General features: G+C 38.6%; 2 protein-coding genes across 2 annotated transcripts in view; one reads left to right on the forward strand and one right to left on the reverse strand.

Annotated features, from left to right (window-relative positions):
* The window catches only part of LOC126368359 (cadherin-23), a 56,554-nt gene extending 40,049 nt beyond the window's left edge, over positions 1 to 16,505 (forward strand). The window contains exons 18-29 of the mRNA XM_050012278.1: positions 2,017 to 2,180; positions 2,566 to 2,733; positions 3,660 to 3,817; positions 4,304 to 4,485; positions 4,877 to 5,106; positions 5,901 to 6,089; positions 6,826 to 7,103; positions 9,404 to 9,644; positions 10,484 to 10,669; positions 12,405 to 12,740; positions 15,140 to 15,338; positions 16,012 to 16,505. Coding sequence (XP_049868235.1) covers positions 2,017 to 2,180; positions 2,566 to 2,733; positions 3,660 to 3,817; positions 4,304 to 4,485; positions 4,877 to 5,106; positions 5,901 to 6,089; positions 6,826 to 7,103; positions 9,404 to 9,644; positions 10,484 to 10,669; positions 12,405 to 12,740; positions 15,140 to 15,338; positions 16,012 to 16,361 — 2,681 coding nt within the window. The 3' untranslated portion in view covers positions 16,362 to 16,505. The remainder of the gene's footprint in view (positions 1 to 2,016; positions 2,181 to 2,565; positions 2,734 to 3,659; positions 3,818 to 4,303; positions 4,486 to 4,876; positions 5,107 to 5,900; positions 6,090 to 6,825; positions 7,104 to 9,403; positions 9,645 to 10,483; positions 10,670 to 12,404; positions 12,741 to 15,139; positions 15,339 to 16,011) is intronic.
* Positions 16,506 to 17,417: 912 nt separating this feature from the next.
* LOC126368505 (ubiquitin-conjugating enzyme E2-17 kDa) lies at positions 17,418 to 21,834 on the reverse strand. Its single transcript, XM_050012529.1, has 5 exons — positions 21,538 to 21,834; positions 20,961 to 21,024; positions 19,606 to 19,637; positions 18,977 to 19,160; positions 17,418 to 18,684 (listed from the first exon to the last, which is right to left on the reverse strand). The coding sequence occupies exons 1-5, from the start codon at positions 21,559 to 21,561 to the stop codon at positions 18,545 to 18,547; spliced, it is 444 nt and encodes a 147-aa protein (XP_049868486.1). The 5' UTR covers positions 21,562 to 21,834; the 3' UTR covers positions 17,418 to 18,544.
* Between the last annotated feature and the right edge of the window lie 320 nt (positions 21,835 to 22,154).

The following is a 22,154-nucleotide window of genomic DNA, read 5'->3' on the forward strand; positions in this document are numbered from 1 at the left end:
TAGTTTATATAAGTCGCTTCTGTCATCAGATCAGAGGGGTTAAAAAGCCGCAACGAAGCAATTCATATATTAACCCTTTCACCGCCAAAGTCTGATATATCAGACAAATATTTTTGACCAATTTAACTGTATTTTTTCGTATCGTTATAATATCTAAGGACACATGCATTCGTTTCTCAGACAGTTTATAGTTTAGTTATTTGAAAAATATCAATTTCACAATGTATTACAATGTTATTTAAATAATAAATCATTAATAACAAACCATGTTTATAAGCTATTTACGACGATTTTTTTACTTGAATCCTCAGCACCAATGTCTGATATGTCAGACACGTAGTGATGTTACCTACATAACGATGTTGATCACTACCAGAAATCTGGTACTATAAGTACCAATAACAAAGGAACATCAGAAAGTAAAACTTATACGGTTTTTTGTTTTGGGCATAAAACTTTGCAGTGTGAATTAATTTTACCAAGTTTCGCCACAGAAAATTCATTTATTTTTGGATTATATTTTGCATCGCATCTACTAAATTGCACGGCACAACACTACAGCGACACCATCATGCATCAGTCTCGTACGCCAACGTCTGATATGTAAGACACGGAAGTGACGTCAGAAGCGATGGATGTTTCTAGAACTGTTTATTTAGTGCTGTATAATGAGGGTAAGAGATATCGATAAATTACGATCAAAATGTCGATTCCGCATCGGCCGTCAACGACCGAAGTTCCTAGAAATTCCGATGTACACACACATGACCTTGACCGCGCCTGCGCGAATGAAGTCTGTTACGGGATTTTATTTTACATTCTTTCACTACAAAAATGATTGAAAATCATAACTCATCAAATTACAAAGAAAAACTTACCTTTAATTAAACAAAAAACAAAAATGAGGCGATGAAAACGAAAAATTACACTTCCAGACAACTCCCAGATGATTCAAGATAGTCACGTAGGCACGTGGGAGATGTAGCATTTTGTAACTCTTTCGTAAGGTATCGAAGTTTATGACCGGAAGTTGCTACATCACTAAGACTCTCACTCATATTATGTGTACGCCAATGTCTGATATATCAGACACGTAGTGTGCAACTAATATCATAATTAATTCTGGGATTGTTCATTGTATTTATAAGCCACTGAGATTTTAATACATTTTAAAATGTTTCAAGGAGTATATTAAAATAAAATAAAACCCATAAAACTTAAAAATAACTATATATATATATATATATTTCTGAAATGATTTATTTACTACAAATTAAAACATCGATATTCAATATTGCCAACACTAGTAAATCAACCAAATTTAATGACGTGGCGTGTGGTGAACGTTTTTGATCAAAACTCTTGGCGCTGAAAGGGTTAAAGCAATATTGCTATTGACATTTGTTAACGTTGCGCACTTATTTTTATATGCGCAAATATCAATTTGCAATTTTGCTTTTTATATTATTTTTTTTTGATGTGGCCTTTTTCACGAGAGGGGGCTCTCTGAAAAACCAGAACTGTCCTACAGGTTAGGTTGTTCCCATTGAGTCATAGGTAGAGCGTTCACCTCTTGGCCGCTCTCAGACTGGACTTCAACTGAGAGAACTTTATTGTACTCCATCGTTTCCAGACATTTTACTTAGAGTACTTGTTTTAAGAAATAATCGTTTTATTGAAACTTGTATCCTATTGAATATGGGATGAAACGCTAGAGAGTGACTAATTTAGAGTCTATTCTAAAACCGGGTGAGAGCCTTTAGCGCTCCCCATTTGTCCGGCCAAGTAGTTAATGCCATCTGCGGCAAATGTACAATAAGTCACGTCAAAAAAAAAAACTATTCTAAACTCATCTATCCAAAAAGTCCACATCTGCTTAGGATGATTTTTGGCAGTAAACGCGTGTTGAACGCAAGAAATCTTGCTACATGTTCTGCCTTATGGATGAATGGCTCCAAAAACCATTTGAAACAATCGTCGTCTGCAAAATTTTCTCAGCAGGACCCAACTTTTCAGGTCCCGTAGACCTCCTTAATCTTGTGCACCTAGAGAGTACAACTGGCGACGTGGTGGTGGCCAACAAGATCGACCACGAGCTCTACCCGTGGATCAACCTGACCGTCAAGGCGATTGACAGCGGCGTACCTCCCCGATACTCGGTCGCCGACTTGTTTATACAGGTGCAAATGCTGAAATTTCTAAAATCTTTATTATTCCCAACACAAACAATTATATACATGAAGTTCACAGATCATTAAATTATTAATTATTCCCTAAAGTTGCCTGTGCAGATATAAAGCCGCTTATTATGCGTATATGTAAATAATGAAGAATAGGGTAGTTTCCAATTAGTCAAATAAGTTACTTTTTATTAAACGTCAAAACATGAAAACAGCGTGCAAGCATTTTTGCAGACAGTATGCATTTTTTTATGAAAAATCAACCTGTGACGACATAGAAAAACGTGACAAAATGTCGCACTTATTATACCATTTTTCTTTATTAAAATCCATAAATAAGTGACATAGAAAAAAGAAAACAAAAGCTTGTGGTATGTTTATACAGGTATTGGACGAGAACGACAATAACCCGATCTTCGAGCCGTCAGCGTTCGAGTACCGCGTACGCGAGGACGTTGAGCCCGGAACCACGATAGCCAACATCGTGGCACGAGACGCTGACTCCGGCGAGTACGGCAAGATCACCTACCTGCTAGACCGGATGTCTACACAGGTAAATTCATATGTATAATTTTAACTAGGTATTTTACCCAGGTCAATATTACTCTAGACCGGCGAGCATGCATGAAGTCTTTGAAAGAGTAAAGGAAGCGAAGATGTGTCAGGATCGTAGTAAGTGGAATTCCGTGGTCTCTGCCTGCCCCAACGGGAAATAGATTCATCTTATGCCTGTGTGTATGTATTATCCCCATTTTATTTGCCTTATTAGTCCCATTCCCAACTCAATCACCAATTTTAAAGTTCTTACTTAAATCATTTTTTTTCGGCCAAGAGGATAATATTATGAAAATTAAAGCACATAATAACGGGTTCTTACCGCGTTTAAATGGGGATATGAGACTCCCGATATTTCGACACTGTTGCAAGTGCCATGAACCCTTGTACCCCGGAGTTACCCGAATGGTAAGAACCCGTTATTATGTGCTTTAATTTTGATAATAACCGCGTAAACTTAAAACAATGTATAATATTATGAACCCGAAAATAAATTCGTTTTCAATTATAAGCCATCTTTGGCTTAATGTAATTTTGTTAAATTAAAAAATATTACTTATCTCCCTTGCGTTATCCCGTTTTTACAAGGTCCTCTTACCTAACCTCTAGATTTGATAGGTCGGTTTTTTTTACAAAAGCAAAAAATAAACATTATGTACCTAACACTATGAATTATTGAGATACTTGCGAAGAACAGAAACTTCTTGAAAACTCTCCAGTTTGGCGACTTATTTAATATAAGGAACTTTTACGTAACATGAAAATAAATATATAAAAAAACAAAGTATATGAAAAAAATATACTGACTGGAACTGGCTGAAGTACGCACAGGACCGCAAGCCAGCGTCAGCAATGGGATCTTGTAGGCTAGATTAGATTAGGAAAGCAATTCATTCTATCACAGTATACATTCTATGGTGACAGGGCAAATTCCTTATAAATGCGGAGACGGGCGCGCTGACAGTGTCTGACTGGCTGGACCGCGAGACGCAGCACACGTACAACCTGGTGGTGGAGGCCTGGGACAACTACCAGTTCGGATACCTCAGCGGGGAGAGCAGGAACGCCTTCAGGCAACTCGTGTAAGTTCAAGCAGAAATAGACTAATTTCCAACTAGTCAAATCAGTTACTTTTTACTAAACATCAATACACGAAATTACTAATTTACGGAATTTGTATGAAAATACGCATTAATCTTAGAAAAACGTGATCAAATGTCGGACTTGTTATTACGTCTTTGTTGATTAACATACATAAATAAGTTAAATAGAAAAAAGGAAATGTTTTTGTTAGTGTAAATGTAGTCAGATGAGTCTTTATTTAGTAATCAGATTTTATAATTTATAATATGACCTTTAGGTAATATCCAATTCATAACATCGGTCGCACTTAGGACGCGTTCCCACGTGGATACGCAACAATCCTAAATTTCCAAGTACTATGAGAGTGCGCACACCGTGTGTGCGCTTGGGATTCTAGTTTCAGGGTTATTATTAACCCGCCAAAAGCCCCTGACGTGACTCATTAACGACTACTTACTACAGAAGCATCATTATCCTCAATGCAGGGTCCACGTAGAAGACGTAAACGACAACGCTCCGGTGCTCCACCTGCCCTCGGAGTGCACGACGATCTCGGAGTTCCACAACCACCGCGAGCCGATAGTGGCGGTGTCGGCCACCGACGCCGACGACAATTCGCTGCCCAATGGACGCGTGCAGTTCCACCTCGTCGCTGGGAAAGGACACGGTGAGGACTGATTTTTTTATAGGTCTGCTTTTCTTCAGGACCTACAAGACATGTCTGAATCAAGAACCGAAGAGACGAGAAGAGAGATTTTTTTAAACTTGCCAGTACGTTGAGAACCAATGGTGTGTCGTTCCTGGGAGTGTTCCCAAATTAGGAATGTTCCTGTTGCAAAAAGTATGGGCACTGGCTGCTTTTTTCAAATTGTTCTTTCTTGTATTCTGGTCGTATCTGCCTAAAGGCTAGGTTATAAAGCTCTATACATAACTTTTGCGCCTTTTTACACGCCTTTTTGGCACATTTTTCCGGCCAAGTAGTGAAAGCCATATGCGACAAATCTACAATAAGTTACGGCAAAACAAAAATAAGTCTGTAACTCCTCTTTCTTCCACAGACCTATTCCGCTTCGAACAAGTCGGCGGGGACGCGAACACGGGTCGTTTATTCGCGAAACAGTCGCTCAAGGACCGGTTTGGCAACTACTCGCTGGTGGTGGAGGCGCGTGACCTGGGTTCACCGGCCAACGTGGCCCGTGGCCAGCTGCCGCTGTGTGTCTCCGACTACAACGACCACGCGCCCGTGTTCGTGCACCCGCCACAGAACGTCACCATCAAAGTGCCTGAGGTGAGCTCTTAGCATAGAATGCGGACTAATACTATGTATAGAACGGCAACTCTCCGCTCCCCACCAGCAGCTGAGCTAGGTTTTCCCCCTCGGTCTTACTTTAGTCTTCAATCGTATGAGCGTCAAACGTCGCACACAGATGCGCGTGTAGGATAACGTCAATGTATAATGTCTGTGTAAAACGAGGTGTTTTGTATAAAGTTTTCGGAGTTTTTGGGATGAACCGGGTCACAAGTCGCCTATTTTCAGATGTCACTTATTCGATGATAATATTAGGAGATACAATTGGAGAATAATCAGCTGCACCCGCCGCTGAACGTCACCATCAAGGTGCCCGCGGTGAGCTCTTGGGGTGAACCGAGTCAGATGTCGCCAATTTTCAGATGCCACTCACTCGAAATTAAGATTAGGAAATAAAATTGGAGAGTGATCAGTAGTGATAGCTGTTGACGTTAGCCATTCATCCAGCCAAATAGTGAATGCCAAGAAAGTTAATAGGCATGATCAGGACTTAGATGTAGTAACACTTATTCAACTATGAATTATAAGACTTAATCTAAATTAAAGATGAGAAAACTCAGCGGCTCCCATTTTTCCATCCAAGTAATGAATGATTTCCAAGAAATTTGGTAGATTTAGGTAAGAATTGATTCCTATTTGGCAAGACCTCTCAACGACAGGGTAAACAATTACCTCCAGGGTTGACTCGTCAATATTCCGCAGCTATTTAGATGTGTCGGCGTTTGCTGAACTAAGGTCACACTTTTTTAACAATAAACCTTGTCTCCGAACAGAACGCAACAGTAGGCACGACCGTGGTGGAAGTCCGCGCGATAGACGCAGACATAGGCGCTAACGGCGCGGTGCGGTACCGAGTGCGGCGCGACGCGGCCGGCGCCTGGCGGGCCTTCTCCGTGCACGCCACCAGCGGGGCGCTGCGCACGGCCCGCACGCTGGACCGGGACATACAGGCTGTATACCAGGTGAGGTTGCCAGTTTGGCGTCATAGAATAGTGCTCTTAATTATACGAATATAATTCGCACGAAATGGATCCAAAACGCGACCGGCCTTTTAGATCTTAGATCTTTTGGTTAACTTAAGTATAAATAAAAATAACAACGTTCAGCTGCTTATCTTCCCGGGCATGTCGTAAAAACCGACAGAGGGATTGTGTCCTCTAACATGATGGACTAATGTTATGGGCGATAGGCTGATCCCTTATCACCATAAGGTTCATCATATCCAGCTTACGACATCGTATCAACAGTGGCTGCAAGTTGTCTTTGATTACTTGTGGCTCTGCCCACCCCATTAGGGATTGCGGGCGTGAGTTTATGTATGTATGTATGTAAATAAAAATAACTACATCAATTTACAAATAATGAAATAGATTACTTAAAGCTAATTCCAGTAAATATTCTCAAACTTAACAATCACAAAGAATTAAAACTTAAACTCTAGCTACCCATAACTAACTGTAGGTAGCCTACCTATCAATAGCTATAGGTAGGTAAACTAACTAACTTAACCAATTTCATCAACGAGCGCTATTATCTTAATTTTGAGACCCCTTATCATTTACAGAACATTAACGAAGAATTGGTTTTCATTGGTAAAAATTTAGTTGAGAGTCCCATAAAGGGTCAGTATAGGCGTGTACTACGCGTATAGGTGAATTCTAATTTATGAGACACCTGCAAATAATTTTCCATTCACAGTTGAGAATCGAAGCCTACGACCTGGGTCTGCCTACACCGCTGAGCTCAGACTTAGACCTCACAATCTACGTACAAAACGTCGACAACTACCGCCCGCGCTTCCCAGAGAGACTCCTCTTTGTCAACTTTACAGAGAATACTGAGAAACAAGAGGTGTATTTACCGAGCGTTATAGAGAGAGATGCGATAGATAGAGGAGATGAGCCGGTTTTGCCAGTGTGTTACTATATAGTGGAGGGTAATGATGGTGCCTTCGAGCTGCATAGGAATACTCACAGGTAAGTTGTCGCATTTGTATACTTATTTATATTTATATCGTAATATATCGCTGGCTTTTGTCCTTGTCGCGGAATAGTCGTACTAACTGACCTTTGCGGTCAGGGGAAAATGTCCGAAAGTTCAAAAGCAATAAAGATTTGTTTGAATCTTCAAACGTAAAATGTTCACTCATAATTTAAACACACATTACATAATATAAACACTATATACGTCCCTCTGCTAGGCACAGGCCTCCCCTCCTTCAACCGGAGAAGGTATGTAGCATACTCCACCACTGCTCCACTGCGGGTTGGTGGAGCTAATTTACGGCCCAATGCACTGCAAGCCTGCAATGTCCAAACAAAGGTCAGCCTGAAAGTGATTTCGACAATGTCCCCATCGGGACTTAAACCCGGACCTCCAGATCGTGAGCCCAACGCTCTAACCACTAGACCATAGAAGCTGTCCTAATTAAAAGCGAATCAAAATTCACTACAACCACCCGTCTTCTTCATTAACCTATTGTTATGCTGAAAAAGAAAATCATAAAAATAAATCAAACCCGTGTCAAAAACAGAAGTTTCACGTCAATTATCCGCCGTATAAATTGTGTGTTTACTGTAAAATCAATAACACGATGACGTCACTCGTCACGTGGCGTCCTTGGCCACATAATCGGTGGATTGTGTGTAAATAAATAAAATCATTGATAAACAGGTCATTGCAGCCTGGCACAGTTAAGACTTGGAACTTTGTAGTATAGTTACCCATTTTGGGTTAACCTCGTAAGCATTTCTATACATAATAGTTTAACAATGAGGTTTGGATTTAGGAGGAATCTGAGCCTTACGGCCTTAAATACTATACTCGACCCCGTCATGTTCTCTGGATGGGCAGAACTAAATAATTAGAAGAACACATTAAGCACACCCGGACACTTCATACATAAATCTCATTCCCTCCGTGTGCTGCATAAAAAATAGGCATCTCGCTCATAATTATGCGACCCGTTTGACGTGTGCTGTCAACTTACTTCTGTCGGGCTATTGTGGCCAATATAAAATGTTTTTTTTTTTAATTTCTCCCTAAAATTGCCGTGTGTTCCACAAGTTTTATGCCTGTCGATTATCCGTCCCTTTCCTTTTCGGCGGATAAGAAAATGACAGGTATAGCTTAACATAAAATTAGATGGTGTGTACAGTCATGAGCAATATAATGTACCCACTTTAGGACTCTGTCGCACTAACATATTTGACATTTAGTGAGACTTACAGTTCAATTTGTCAAAAAAGTTAATGTGACATGGTACCAAAGTGTATACATATTAATCTTTAATAAATAAATAAAAATAAAGCATTATATTGCTCATGACTGTATGTGCATGTAAGCTATTCCTCGGACAGTTGGTCGGCACCACTTCCCTAATTGGTTTAACATAAATCATCGTATGAAAATAAACCGATCGATTTCCAGCGACGCTTGTGATCTAATTTATACGCTCAGATTTTCTTTGCGTATGTAAACAACGTACAGATGCCATTTTCGGTTTAAATAAACACTCTCATGAGAGCTTATAATGATGCTTCTATGCTGTTCTGGGAGCAAATAAAAAACATAGATGAGAGCAGGCACTACGTAGGTAGTAAACACACGTTGTTGTCTCTATCGGAGTGCGCAGAGTAACAGCTATACAGGGTGTTAGTGACATCGTAATACTGAGAGGGATGATTCAGACCATGGTTCTGAGTTCATATCAAGTGGAATTTTCCGTCGCAAATTGATGACTTTTTTGGGTATTTTTAAATTATTTTCAATTCTATACTTTTGCGACGGAAAATTCCGTAATATATGATGATTGATCCAGCCGGTTTCGGCGTTGCTTCAACTCCGAAATTCATGTGATCGCATGTGGCTGATATAGTCAATCTTGTTGGGAAAGATACACACACACATGCTTGGCACATTGTGGACATGTGAACACACCATTTAATTAAATATAAGTGATTGCCACAGATGGTTGAGCATTCATTAAATTTTACATTGTTTTAGGTTTACGCGGTTATTATCATAATTAAACCACATAATAACGGGTTCTTATCGCGTTTAAATCAGGGATATGAGACTCCCGATAAAACCGCGATCCTCCTGATTTAAACGCGGTAAGAACCCGTTCTTATGTGTTTTAATTATTCATTAAATTTCCTGAAATACATGCCTACACCCACAAACTCTTGATGACTTTTTCGCACTTGGCTATAATCTATATTTCTGTCCTGTTACAATCGTAAAACTGTACAACTATAGCTCGATTCGGTTTCAGGTTAACAACAACACGGCATCTCGACAGAGAACTAAAGTCCAACTACACACTAGTAGTCCTAGCGACGGAAGACTGTATCGGGTCTCCAAACTACCAACCCGACGTCGACGGGGTTAGCACTCTGACGGTGTTTGTGCAAGTGAGAGATGTCAATGACAATGCTCCGACGTTTGTCAGCAAGATATTCACTGGAGGCATCACTACTGAAGCTGATTTTGGTATCGAGTTCATGCACGTTAAGGTAATTTTTGATATATACATCCATACATACATAAACAGCATATATACGTCCCACTGCTGGGCACAGGCCTCTCCTCAATCAACCGGAGGGGGTATGGAGCATACTCCACCACGCTGCTCCAATGCGGGTTGGTGGAGGTGTTTTTACGGCTAATAGCCGAGACCAACGGCTTAACGTGCCCTCAGAAGCACGGAATCAACTTACTTTTTCGGACAATCAGGTGATTCAAGCCTGAAAAGTCCTTACCAAACAAAGGACAGTCTCACAAAGTGATTTCGACAATGTCTCCATCGGGAATCGAATCCGGACCTCCAGATCGTGAGCCTAACGCTCTAACCACTAGACCACGGAGGCTGTTATAAACATACATAATACATAAACTGACACCTATTTCCCACCGGGGTGCTTACCCCGGGACTATGGAATTCCATTTGCTTCGATCCTGACACACTTCTCTTGCTTCCTCAACATTCATCAATCGTTTTACACACGCACGCAGGTCAGAGTAGATCGTACTGAACCTTTTCTAAGGACATCTCCAATTTAATTTAATTTTTGATATGCTTGTGTTATTGAAAATATTACGTATTCACGTCTAAACCACTGAACCTGTTGGGAGATAAAACTTTCTTGAGGAAGGTCCATACGCCTGCAGCAAAAAGATAGGCGAAAAAGTTCAATATTTCATTGTACAACTTAAGGACAAAATATCTAAACAATTATAAATAATAGAGGTTGCAATAGGCTTTATTCTCAGGGTCAAGAAAAAACGAAAAAGTAATATCTTCAATATGTATTTCTTTTTCAATCATTTTATAACCATATTGTCCTCACACCAGGCTATAGATCTGGACGAGGGTGACAACGCGAAGATCTCCTACTACCTGATAGGCCAAGTGAAGCAGACTCTCACTGAAGGGCTGGAGAACCTTGCTGTGTCGCCGTTTTTGGTGAATATCGAGACTGGCGCAGTCGCTCTCAACTTCGACCCCCAGAAGGGCATGAAAGGGTACTTCGACTTCAGGGTGAGTTATAAATATAATAAAGTAAAAAACGTACTATTAATAACATACTAATAAAGTAAAAACATACATCAAATTTTATTTTAAGTTATATCTGTCATTTTCTTATCCGTATAAAAGGAAAGGGACGGGTAATCAACAAGCATAACATTTATGGAACACACGTCAATTTTAAGCACAAACCTAAAACAACCGTCTAAAAATTTTGCATTGGTCAATAACCCGACAGAATTATGTTGACAGCACACGTCAAACGGTTTGCATATCAGCGAAATACCTTTTGATTCGCCCGGGTTATTCATTCATTTACTCATTCTTCCTAAAGTTAAGAGCTGTCAATCATCCGTCCGTGTCGTTTTCGGCGGATAAGAAAATGACAGGTATAACTTAAAGTAAAATTAGGTGTCTGCATGAATCGGGACCACTATACCCCTAATTGGGATACAACATAGTATGGGTATGTATTGGTAGTCAGAGGTATATCCATCGCAAGTTGAACTAAGTACCCACATCTCACCGGGCTTTCTGTTAGACCAACGTGATAGGTGATGAGTCGTATCGCCGTCCATAATGGTCGAAGTAACTGTGTTAGCTATAGATAGGTACAGTCATGAGCAATATAAAGTACCCACTTTAGGACTCTGTCGCTCTAACATATTTGACATTTAGTGAGACTTACAGTTCAATTTGTCAAAAAAGTTAATGTGACATGCGTAGTTGACATGGTACCAAAGTGTATACATATTAATACTCGTAACCGTACCAAAAGAGAGCAAATTTTTTTTTTTTCAGTGTAGGTTTATATGATCCGGGCTACTAGTCTAAACACCTCCACTAACCCGCACTGGAGCAACGTGGTAGAGTATGGTCCCCGCCGGTGGATTGAAGGGAGGCCTGTGCCCAGCAGTGGGACATATAGGCAATTTATGCTATGTATGTAGGTTTCATATGCAATATAAACAGTATACCCAGCGAAAAATGTATTATATAACTTAAGTACTATGTAATAGCCCTATTGTTACTCATAAATAAAGTAGGTACGTAAAGTGCTGTATAAAAATACTGATAACAAGTCTATAGGATAATATTTACCTACTAATGTAATATATATGCATGATGTATCTTTGTTGCATGAATTGCGCATCAAATTGTGACTCTAAAAATTCCGCTGTATTTCTTCCGGTTGCCAACGCTAATGTAACGTAAACTAAACGTTATCATCTCCATACACGCTACATAAACACGTAGTAGACATAGGAGTGTTATGTTATTATTTTGCTTATTTAGTCATAGTTTCTGTTCGACCATAGCATGTTACTTGACAATGGAAGATTACATAACTGCAGTACTGAAATGACGCCCTCAATACTTTCTTATACCTTCTTAAGACACCTACACCAAAGTAGCTAGGTCTAGATTGTCTTACGACCTTTTTGTGTTTGTTTTTCAAAGAATATCTAGGGCCCTATGCAGAGGATTTTCTTGCAGCTTCTGTTCCCCGGCTTTACAGGTTGTGAGAATCTGCAGTAGTTTTAGGCGGATAAGACGTTCGTTATGTAAATGACGATTCAAAGTGTTAATGTTACGTATTGAATAAAGATATTTTTTAATTTGACCGTTTTGTGGCTTTGTGTAGGCAAAGCAAGGTGTGCTTGTTTTGTATTTTCTAATGACAAGATTACAGTTTGCTACGCTCTACCAGACTCTACCAATATCTTATACAATATTAACCCTCCAGGTACTAGCAAACGACACGGGCGGACTCCACGACGAGGCGCACGTATTCATCTACCTCCTCAGGGAAGACCAGCGCGTTAGATTCGTCCTCCGCGCCCACCCGTCAGAGGTCCGCGACAGGATACACGTCTTCCGCTCACAACTCGCCCGCGTCGCCGACTCCGTAGTCAATATCGATGACCTAAGAGTCCACGAGAACAAAGACGGGTCAGTGGACAATACGAAGACTGATCTCTACCTGCACCTGGTGAACGGGCAAGATCACTCGGTGTTAGAGGTCGATCAAGTGCTGAAGATTGTCGACAAGAATATCGAGCAGTTGGATGATCTGTTCAAGGTATGTATTGGTTTATCATCATCATTAATAGTATTGATGATGTCTTCCGCAATAGCGACCCCTGGAATGCTCGCAAGCCCAAACTTTTACTTGAAGGTGCGGTTGCAGGTTGCACAGTATTGTTCGCCAGACGGGTAACAACGCGACAGATGTCTTTTGAGACAATTAGCCGCAAGTGAAAGGAATAATTTGTAGCATTGGGTTTAACTGGGCTAGTAGAACTCCAGGAGAAAGATTAGATGACAGAAATTACCATAGCGTGTAATATGGCATGCTCAACCTTTACAGATCGTATAATAAATTCAACAGCACACTAAACCGCGTCGCGCGCGTCGCAAATTATATTTAATTTATAAATAATTATATCGAGGGCGGAAACCAATACTTAGACGTAGATAGGCGTCGTACGGCTATTGGTTGAAATTTTAAATTCGCGCAGTGCATAGCGCGGTAGTCATGCCGCGAAAGTTGGTGGCAAAGCTGTAGTTCTGAAACTACTACTTTTTCAGTTGGTACTGAGCAATAAAGATAACATTAATATGATGAAGAATAAGAAACTTCAAGTTTTAAACCAGATTTATACTATTACATCGATGTTGCCATTTTTTCCCACTACTCTTATTAGCTTTACTTTCACCGTTATGCTCTAGTTGTTGTCAACACAGATTACTTTCAATATCTACAGCTAGACTTCTCTCCTCTCCACTGTAGTCCTGTGGTTTACCATTTTGTTGCCTGTCTTAAGGTAAAAAAATCAATAGTATCAATAGCTCATTTAGATCGATATTATCGTGACAGCTTCTGAATATTACTATTATGTTTTGTTTATGTGCAATAGATTTGATTTGTCTATTGCAAGGACTTCGATACTATTGATAATTGTTTCTGATTATTGCAAGGAGGTCTGTGTAGTGTGTAACGATAGTATTGATCTAAATCGGCAGTATGTCTCGATAGTATAGATAGATGATTTTGAAAATTGTTAAAGTACTTGGAAACAGAGCTTGGAAACAAAACAATGCTGCAACCCTTTTATGGTGACCTATTGTAGCCGCAGAGGCCTATATAAGTACTTTAACAATTTTGGTCATGTCCAAAGAGTGATTAGTATCAACCTCAGGAGGTGACATTGTAGAGATCAGAGTTGACCGATAGCGATAAGATCTATAAAAACTGGATCATTGACCGTTGCAGTAACAATAGTATTGTTCAACAAATTATAACACCAGTGAGGATAAAAGTAGAAGCTCCAATGTAGGCGGCAGCACTGTTGAGTGTTCCTAAATTTTGACAGTTCTCCATACTGGCCAACTAAATTTAGTGATGCTATTGTGGAGCACGTGAAGTGTATCCCGTCTTAAGGATGCGTTACGAAAAAGAAAAGCAGCTAGTTTTTATAAGTTTTTTTCTTTCCGATCTTTACGGAATAAATATAGCTACACCTGTAAGCTGTGCACGGTAATCCCGCCGCGAATTATATCGAGGCCTTCGACCAATAGCCGTTTGACGTCCATCTACGTAGATAGCATTCGTATTGTTTATTAGTCCAAGCGCTCAATATAATTCGCGGCGCCCGCGGCGCGGTTGTCATGCAGACCCAGCTGATGGGAAAAATAGGCAGTCTTTATCCTCATTGATTCTATACCCCCCACCTAAAACTAATAATAAGAGTACGATAGAGTTGGGAATTTTATAATAGGTTATTTAACTTCGTCAAATTATAAAATGTTAATCTAGAAATATATGACCAATTCATTTAATGTAATACATACCTAATATGAAAGACCGATTATTAGGTTCCTATGCATTGTTATTAGTTGCTTTCACCCTAATATAGTCTGGAAGAAATTTCTATGACGCTGCCAATAGGCTAGTTTCCAACTAGTCAAATCAGTTCTTACTAAACGTGAAAACACTAAATTAATATGGAATTTGTATGAAAAAGCAAACTGTGACGTCAAAATTCATAAATAACTTAAATAGAGAAAGAAAACGTATTTGGGACGTTTAGATCTGTCTTTATTTAGTAATCAGAATTTCATAATTTATCTTTGACCTAGGAAATTGTCTTATTTATATTAGTTTTAAATGCATTAGTCTTCGTATTGTATTGTTAGATTATTATTGCCGATAGTTGATATAATACATATCGTTACCCTATAGTGGAAACCGCGTAAGCGCCTTTATGAAAAAACACTTTTTAATGTGATTTTCACCAACAAAACCTTGATTTCATACGATTAATTTCAATCCGAATAAAAATTTAGACCACAATTGTTTACCTGGATTAAAACTAGCGTGTCTATTGCGAGATTTTGTTAATTATTATTTCAAGAAGGCGCTTCGTGTTATTCACTACTTATAAAACGACGATATAAATGTACGCCTGTTGTCTCTAGGAATTCAACGTGCTGGACACCCAGCCAGCGGAGTACCAGCCCCTGACAGCGGAGACGCTGTCCTCCAACCAAACGGTGTACTGGCTCGTGTGGAGCACGCTGTTCCTTGCCGTGCTTCTAGTGCTATCGCTCATGATGTGCCTGTCGCAAAGAGCTGATTATGTACGCCGGTTGAAGGCTGCCACCGCTACTGCTTATTGTAAGTTACTATTTTGGTGAAAGTGCCGCATTTTATAAGATAATATATTATAAAACGCTAATCTAGGAATAAAGCCAGTCTAAGATGATTAAAAATCAGTCTCATTTTTTATTTTATTGATTTACGAGTTTTAATTAATAATTACATAATCGAGAGTACGACCTTTGACTAAGTTCATTGGTGACGTCATACGTGAGTCTATAGAAATCAACAATGTATCGTGTTTCATAAAAAGCATCTTATTTGACTTGGTTGTCCTCTTACCCAAAGACTGGTGATCTACTATTTTAGATAACCACTTTCGCGTCTTCCACGCTGATCAAAATCTTCATACATGATTGATCCCATTGTTGAGTGGGAGAAGCGAAAGTTAATTTATTTTATGACTTCCCACCATCTAAAACATAGTCCATGTTTACTATTAAAACAGCATATTTTAGTAGTACTAGCTTTTTTTAGTTTCTTAAACTTACTGATGTTGCGAAGTAATGTTAAAAAGTACTTACTGCATTATTATTACCTGCTGCACCTACTCTGTTCAAATAATTAATTTTACGAGTACGCTATGAGAGCAGTTTTAATAATACAGAATGACTATAATAATGACTTCATATTTTTTTCTAGTCTATAAGATACTATTGCGATGTAACTAATCTTTGCCTTTTGTTCCCAGCCTCACCGACGCCCGGCGAATCAGACATGACAATCCGGAGTTCCGGAGGACGTGTGCCTAACACAAACAAGCACAGCACTAAAGGCTCCAACCCAATATGGCTGCACGCGTACGAGAACGATTGGTACAAGTCCGATGAACAGCTGAGCCACTCCGAAAGAGACTCGCTCGACGAAAACGCTGTCGATCAAGACCTCCCCAACGACAAACCCTACTTCATAACTACCGGCGCCTTCCCCTCGCTAGACTCCACAGAAACCGCACCGCAAACCAACGAAGCCAAATACGATTTCTACCAACAAATGGAACAAATGAAAAACGCCAAAAATATGGAAACGACTGAATTATAAACAAATTCTAGGTCTTAGTATGTGCCTTGTAAATTGTATTTTATTTTTCGTAGATTGCTTGTAAGCGTGTATTTCCAGAAATTAAAAATGGAAAACATTGAGATTTGTAACTAGCATAAGTGAAATAAAAGAGTTCTAGTAAGGGTATTGTAGTTTATTCATTTGACGTAGTCGGTCGCGACAATACAAAGTACTACATAAAGTATTGAATTAACTATATGTAAAAAACGGATTTTTGGTCATGCACGCAAGCGAAAAGGTCTGCCACGATTTGGTAGAGGGTCACCCTTCCGTCAAAGTGGAACGGAGCGGAACAAATACCAGCTGTCTCATGCCATAATAGAAAAGTAACGCCTGTCACTACCGACGAGCAGAGTTCAAACCCGGCTGGCACAGAAGCACATTATAAGAAATTATAAAAATACAAAACTGACTGTATTGCTAATAACAGTAAAGCATATGACTAACTAAACAATAAATTAAAGCTAGATACCCTTTCAATTTGGTTGCTAGACGCAGACCGAGGTAAGTAATTAACGTGAATAATTGAATCAAAATAGAAAGTCGGGAAACCACCTCCCAATCGAGTGGCGCGACGACCGCCCTTGAAGATCCATAACCTAGTAGGTAGACACGCGGGCTATTTTCGTTCGTTACAATGTGGTCCCCTTTTTTTAGCTCACGATACTGCAAAAGGAAATTATTTTTGGACGCATAAACGTGCGCAAGTCAGGTTCTCAGAATTACAGGTATATGTAGCAAACGAAATGTAATTTTAGCGTGACCCATTTCCAAATCGTGTCATTTCCTCGCTTTGTTTAGTTTACACATCTCTCGACTGTCGAAAGCCGAGTATGTAATCATTCAACGGTAATGCCCCCCGATAGCATCTTCACGCTACACTGCAGAGTACTCTTAATTTCTCTCAAAGCTACAATTCTCTACTTGAACATGTTCCAAGGCAGTAACGTCAACATCAAAGATCATTCACGAAACTTGGCCATATTTTTACAGCTGCAAAGAAGGAAGGAAGTCACCTAAATAAAGTTCACCGTATTATTTACATACACAATAATTTATTGTTTCTTACAATTTAGTGAAGCTAAAATACAACTTGTTGGTTGATTACAGTTCAAAAGCTTTAAATTTTAATCTCTCCCAGTGTCAAGTGAAAGCTTCTCTTGCAGCCGTAAATTAACACACCATGTTCTGCCACCGTGCCATGATACCAAAATTGTTTGTTCATTGAAAATGAGAGGAATCAAGGAAGGTCCATGGATGGGATGTTTGTGGAAATCACAACGCAGGTATCCTTACAACCACAATATATATTAGATAAAATTATAATTATAAAGATTGCCATATTGAAAAAAATCTAGATTAATCGTAACTTATTATCTTATGAGATACACTGTAATTTATACTGAATGTTGTAACTATTGGAGCGTTTTCATCGTAAATATTGTGGATGAAAGAAAACTGACCACTTCAATCATTGTCAGTCGCGTCAGTAGCACGCTACATTTACTAACTTAAAAAAGTTTGCTTTTCTAGTAAAAAAAATTAACACTCACTCCGTCGACGAGCTCTTTTCGCAATACCACTTACTTAATACCCAAAATGTTCTTAACACTTATGAGCTTGACTTACATTTCATTGACAAAATTCCTAAGTGACCGGACAGTGGTAAGCAAGGAACGCTCCATTTCCTAAACATATGGCTATTGTACAATTTCACAATGCAATTTAGGTCTAGTTAAAGTACAAATTCTTTAGGAATACATACATAAATTCAAATGATGTAAATTTAACTAATCTTTAACTTCAACTAAATGTGTATGTAAAGACATCTACCGACACATCAATGTTAAAACGGAAAGAAATTTTGCTCTTATAGAAAAACATTTCTTATTTTATTACACAATAAACAGAAACTATATTTGCACAATGTGTACCATGATTTACTTAATGCAAATGTCCGCATTTTCAAAGTACCTGAGTAGACAGTAATTGGGCAAATTCTAAAATGATCATGAACAGTAACTGTTTATACATTTCCAGTAAATTTAGGGATAAGGGTCAGACGACGAGGGGTAAGGGAGCGGGAGTAGGGGGAGGAAGGGGTAGAGCCCGGGCTGTGGCGATGTGTGTGTGTATGTGTTGCTGATGTCACAATTGACTCATCACATGGCATACTTCCTTGTCCACTCGCGGGCTAGTTCATTGTACTTTTCTCTGTCCGTTTTGTAGATCCTAGCAATTTCTGGCACCAAAGGATCGTCTGGGTTTGGATCGCATAGCAGTGAGCAGATTGAGAGCAACACTGAAATGGAAAAAAATACATCTGTTCAGTACACCAAATTTTGAGTTTCAACAGTTCATATAAATATAACCCTGAGTTGCGATTGTGGCCGCGAGCGCTATACCGCACCATAGCTGGCGATAAACGTGTGGGGGAGGGAAAAAGAAGAAACAACATTAAAATGACAGTGGAGCGAGTTGTTTCACCTCGACAGCTACTTCAGGCGCGGTACAGCGCTCATGGTCCAACTATGTTACAACTTGGCTCAATTGTTACACACTTTGTATAAGTTAAAATATAGTTCACATCTTACCTTTGGATATGGTGAGTGCTGGAGACCACTGTGAGCGCAGAATGTCAAGGCAAATGGAACCATTACTGTTTATGTTGGGATGGTAAATACGTGTTGTGAATGCAACTTTTGGTGGTTTGAATGGGTAGTCTGTAGGGAAATGTATGGTCAGGAAGAACACGCCTCCTTGATAGGGACTGTCGACCTGCAAATACAAACAAAATCTCGTTAGAATCAGAATTACCTGCATATGACTAAGAGCTGACTTTCAAGAAACCGATATTTTTTTTGTCAATGGAATATCAACTTATGTAGGAAGAAAAACAAATTTGGAAGACTGTTTCTAAGAATAAATGTCTAGGTAGACATTTATCAATAGGCATAGGTATGCCTATTGATTTATAGGACAAGTCAAAAAAGCAAATGAGTAAATAATCAGTGGAACAGTCAGCAGAAAGTTGAGATAATGTTATCTATAGATTAACACTTATCTGGTGGGAACTTTCTTATTCTATTTACAAATAAATTCTAATTAAGTCAAAAAAAACTATTGTCAACTTGTCCATTTGTTCTCTTTTAGTAGGAAATCTAATTATTTTTTTCATAATTGCCAAACTTGTTAAAAACAAACACAAAAGTAAAATACTTACTGGACCCATGATTGTGGCTTGCCAGTGGAAGACTGAAAAGAATAAAAAACATTCTTACTAAGCAAATAATGAAATGCAACGTCAACACTTCTATAATGGTGAATCACCAGACATATTATCCAGATTCCAGATGCAAGTAATAAATAGGGAGTTCAGTTATTTATGTACAGGCAAAACCAATGTGACCTAATATTAGTGAGCTAACCAAACTGAGTTTAAAACAACCATTACTCATTCTATAGAAATATTTCGTTTTAATTTCCTCTTCAGTGTCCTATAATGTCTAAGGTGGTTGCTAGCAGTGCACAGAAGACATTCTTCTCGTGGGATTAGGTTGTCAGGTCAATGACCAAACTCACTAACCATAGAATCAGTCATTATTGCTGCCAAAAGCTACTGACATCACTCATGTAATGACTATGGTATGTATTTAGGAAAGTAAATAAGACAGGTACTACGTAGTTCTCCATTTAAACCCTTACATGTCTCATAGTTTTTATAACGGTTAAATGAATCTATGACTTGTGCCAGTAGTGGCAATAAACTCAGTAATAAGAATTTGGACTAAACACTGAGTGGAACACTGTAATACACTAAATTGAATGATCATTAAACCTTTTATGTTTAAAAGTCCAATATGATGAATTATCTGTAAGGATGATGGACAAGTAACCATTATACCTAGTTCATCATTTGTATCTTATGACTTCCCAGTACTATGTGCATAGGTATTATATTCTGGTGGTTTGTAGCTTCACCCATCTCTGTAGGTATTTCTGGTGTGAATTGTCTGTTTCTTGTAGTTTAAACAATAGACACAAACACTCTTAATCCACTCTTCACTTTTAAAATAAATCAATAAAATGTTTGGACAAACTTTTACCATAGTCCAGTTACACATTTATCTTCACCTGTATACATGATAATTTAAAAAGGTATTCTAGTATTCATTTTACAATGACATTATTCTTCTTACAGTTAATTTAAATGCTACCACAATGGCAACATTTTCATATCAGCTGTTTTAGGACACAAAACTGATGATTCTAAATCTGATGAATCATTTCCAAGTAAAGCAATGAGGCAAGTTGAAATACAACACTTGCATTTGTTGTGATGAATAAAAAATGTATAAGTATAAATATGGTATTGCTATGCAAGTCACACCGAAAATAAAACAAGTAACACAAATTCTTACACCTTTTTAGCAAATTGTAAATTATGCTCAATTTGTGCACCAATAGCAGTCACCCTGCAGTAGGCATTCATTGAACTCTTTCCAATACGACATTGTTTCTCATGGCTAGACAATGACTCACAAAAAATAAGTAGGTAGGAGATCAATAGGTACTCACGATCTTCTCCGTGTGGGCCTGCAGAACATTGTGCTGGTGGATCTCTGCCCAGGTCTTGTAATTCCTGCACAACAAAAAGACATCTGTGTACAACAGGAAATACAATACCGAGCCCATCAGTATGTCACATCATCACTCGCAAAATAAACGGGCGTTGAACGGATTGCTCGTAAACAGGCGTAATCCTACGTGTCAGACATCATTTTTCTTCACGTTACACCATTACATCCCTGTAATAACGATATTTTCATGGCACGCACTTTTTACAGGACGAGAAAACCTCAAAATTGGCACATAATTCAGACATTTTATGTACGCCGTGTGCACAAAAATTGTCACCTACGTGAACCAGTAAAACACCGTTATCTCATCCCATATTAAACATGACGTGAAAATTAAGTTTGGGCCACGTTTTTGAACAAAAACAACCACGCACACGGAATTATCCAGAAGAAATTTCGATAATAGGTATTCACAATGACGAAACATTCACTACGAAGTCTGATACGATTTTTACAGCACTCCCTAGAACAATAAGGAATCCTTTAAAATAAACAATGTCGCTATGAATACGTACCCTATTAATTCGTTTTAACGCCATTTGATTATTTTATGATGGAATAAAACTGACTTTCAACTAGACAACGAAACTGTGAGCCAAGGACCTTTGATTAGAGATTGCAAGATGGCTCCCGTCTAAACGCAAAAGTACCAGTTTAGTCGTTTTATGAAGTAATAATTGATTTTTAATAATTATGACAAATATTCAGAACTTAAATTGTAAAATAATAATAACTAATATAAACAAATAGTATGGTTTAAAACAGATGCTTAGTTTTAACACAATTAACACAGACTCTGCTAACGAAGAACAGCAAACAGGAAAATCGACCATTTACTGACAGTGTTCACCAGTGAACGACTTTTTAATTCTCGGTGTTCAGAAAAGAATTCAGTTTTGAGAGATTGAAAAATATACTTAGGAATTACTGTTTCCATTTATTTACACATTCCTTTGTAAAAACTAGAGAAGTAAAGAAGACTTTATAATAATATAATTTAAAATACGTCTATAAGATTTATATTTTTTGAAATACCAAAAATATGGACAACAAAATACGGAAATAAACGGCAACACTGAGATATTTTCGGATATGACGTCATTGTCTGACGAAGAATATGAACGCGCTATTT

This window comes from Pectinophora gossypiella, chromosome 7 (genome assembly GCF_024362695.1).
Source record: "Pectinophora gossypiella chromosome 7, ilPecGoss1.1, whole genome shotgun sequence".
Lineage (NCBI taxonomy): Eukaryota > Metazoa > Arthropoda > Insecta > Lepidoptera > Gelechiidae > Pectinophora > Pectinophora gossypiella.

Coding starts and splice junctions, on each gene's coding strand:
- LOC126368505 (XM_050012529.1), bottom strand. CDS start 21,561: ATGGCGTTAAAACGAATTAATAGG. Junction 19,638..20,960: donor AGGCCCACACGGAGAAGATC/GTGAGTACCTAT, acceptor TATTCTTTTCAG/TCTTCCACTGGCAAGCCACA. Junction 19,161..19,605: donor AAGCCACAATCATGGGTCCA/GTAAGTATTTTA, acceptor TTGTATTTGCAG/GTCGACAGTCCCTATCAAGG.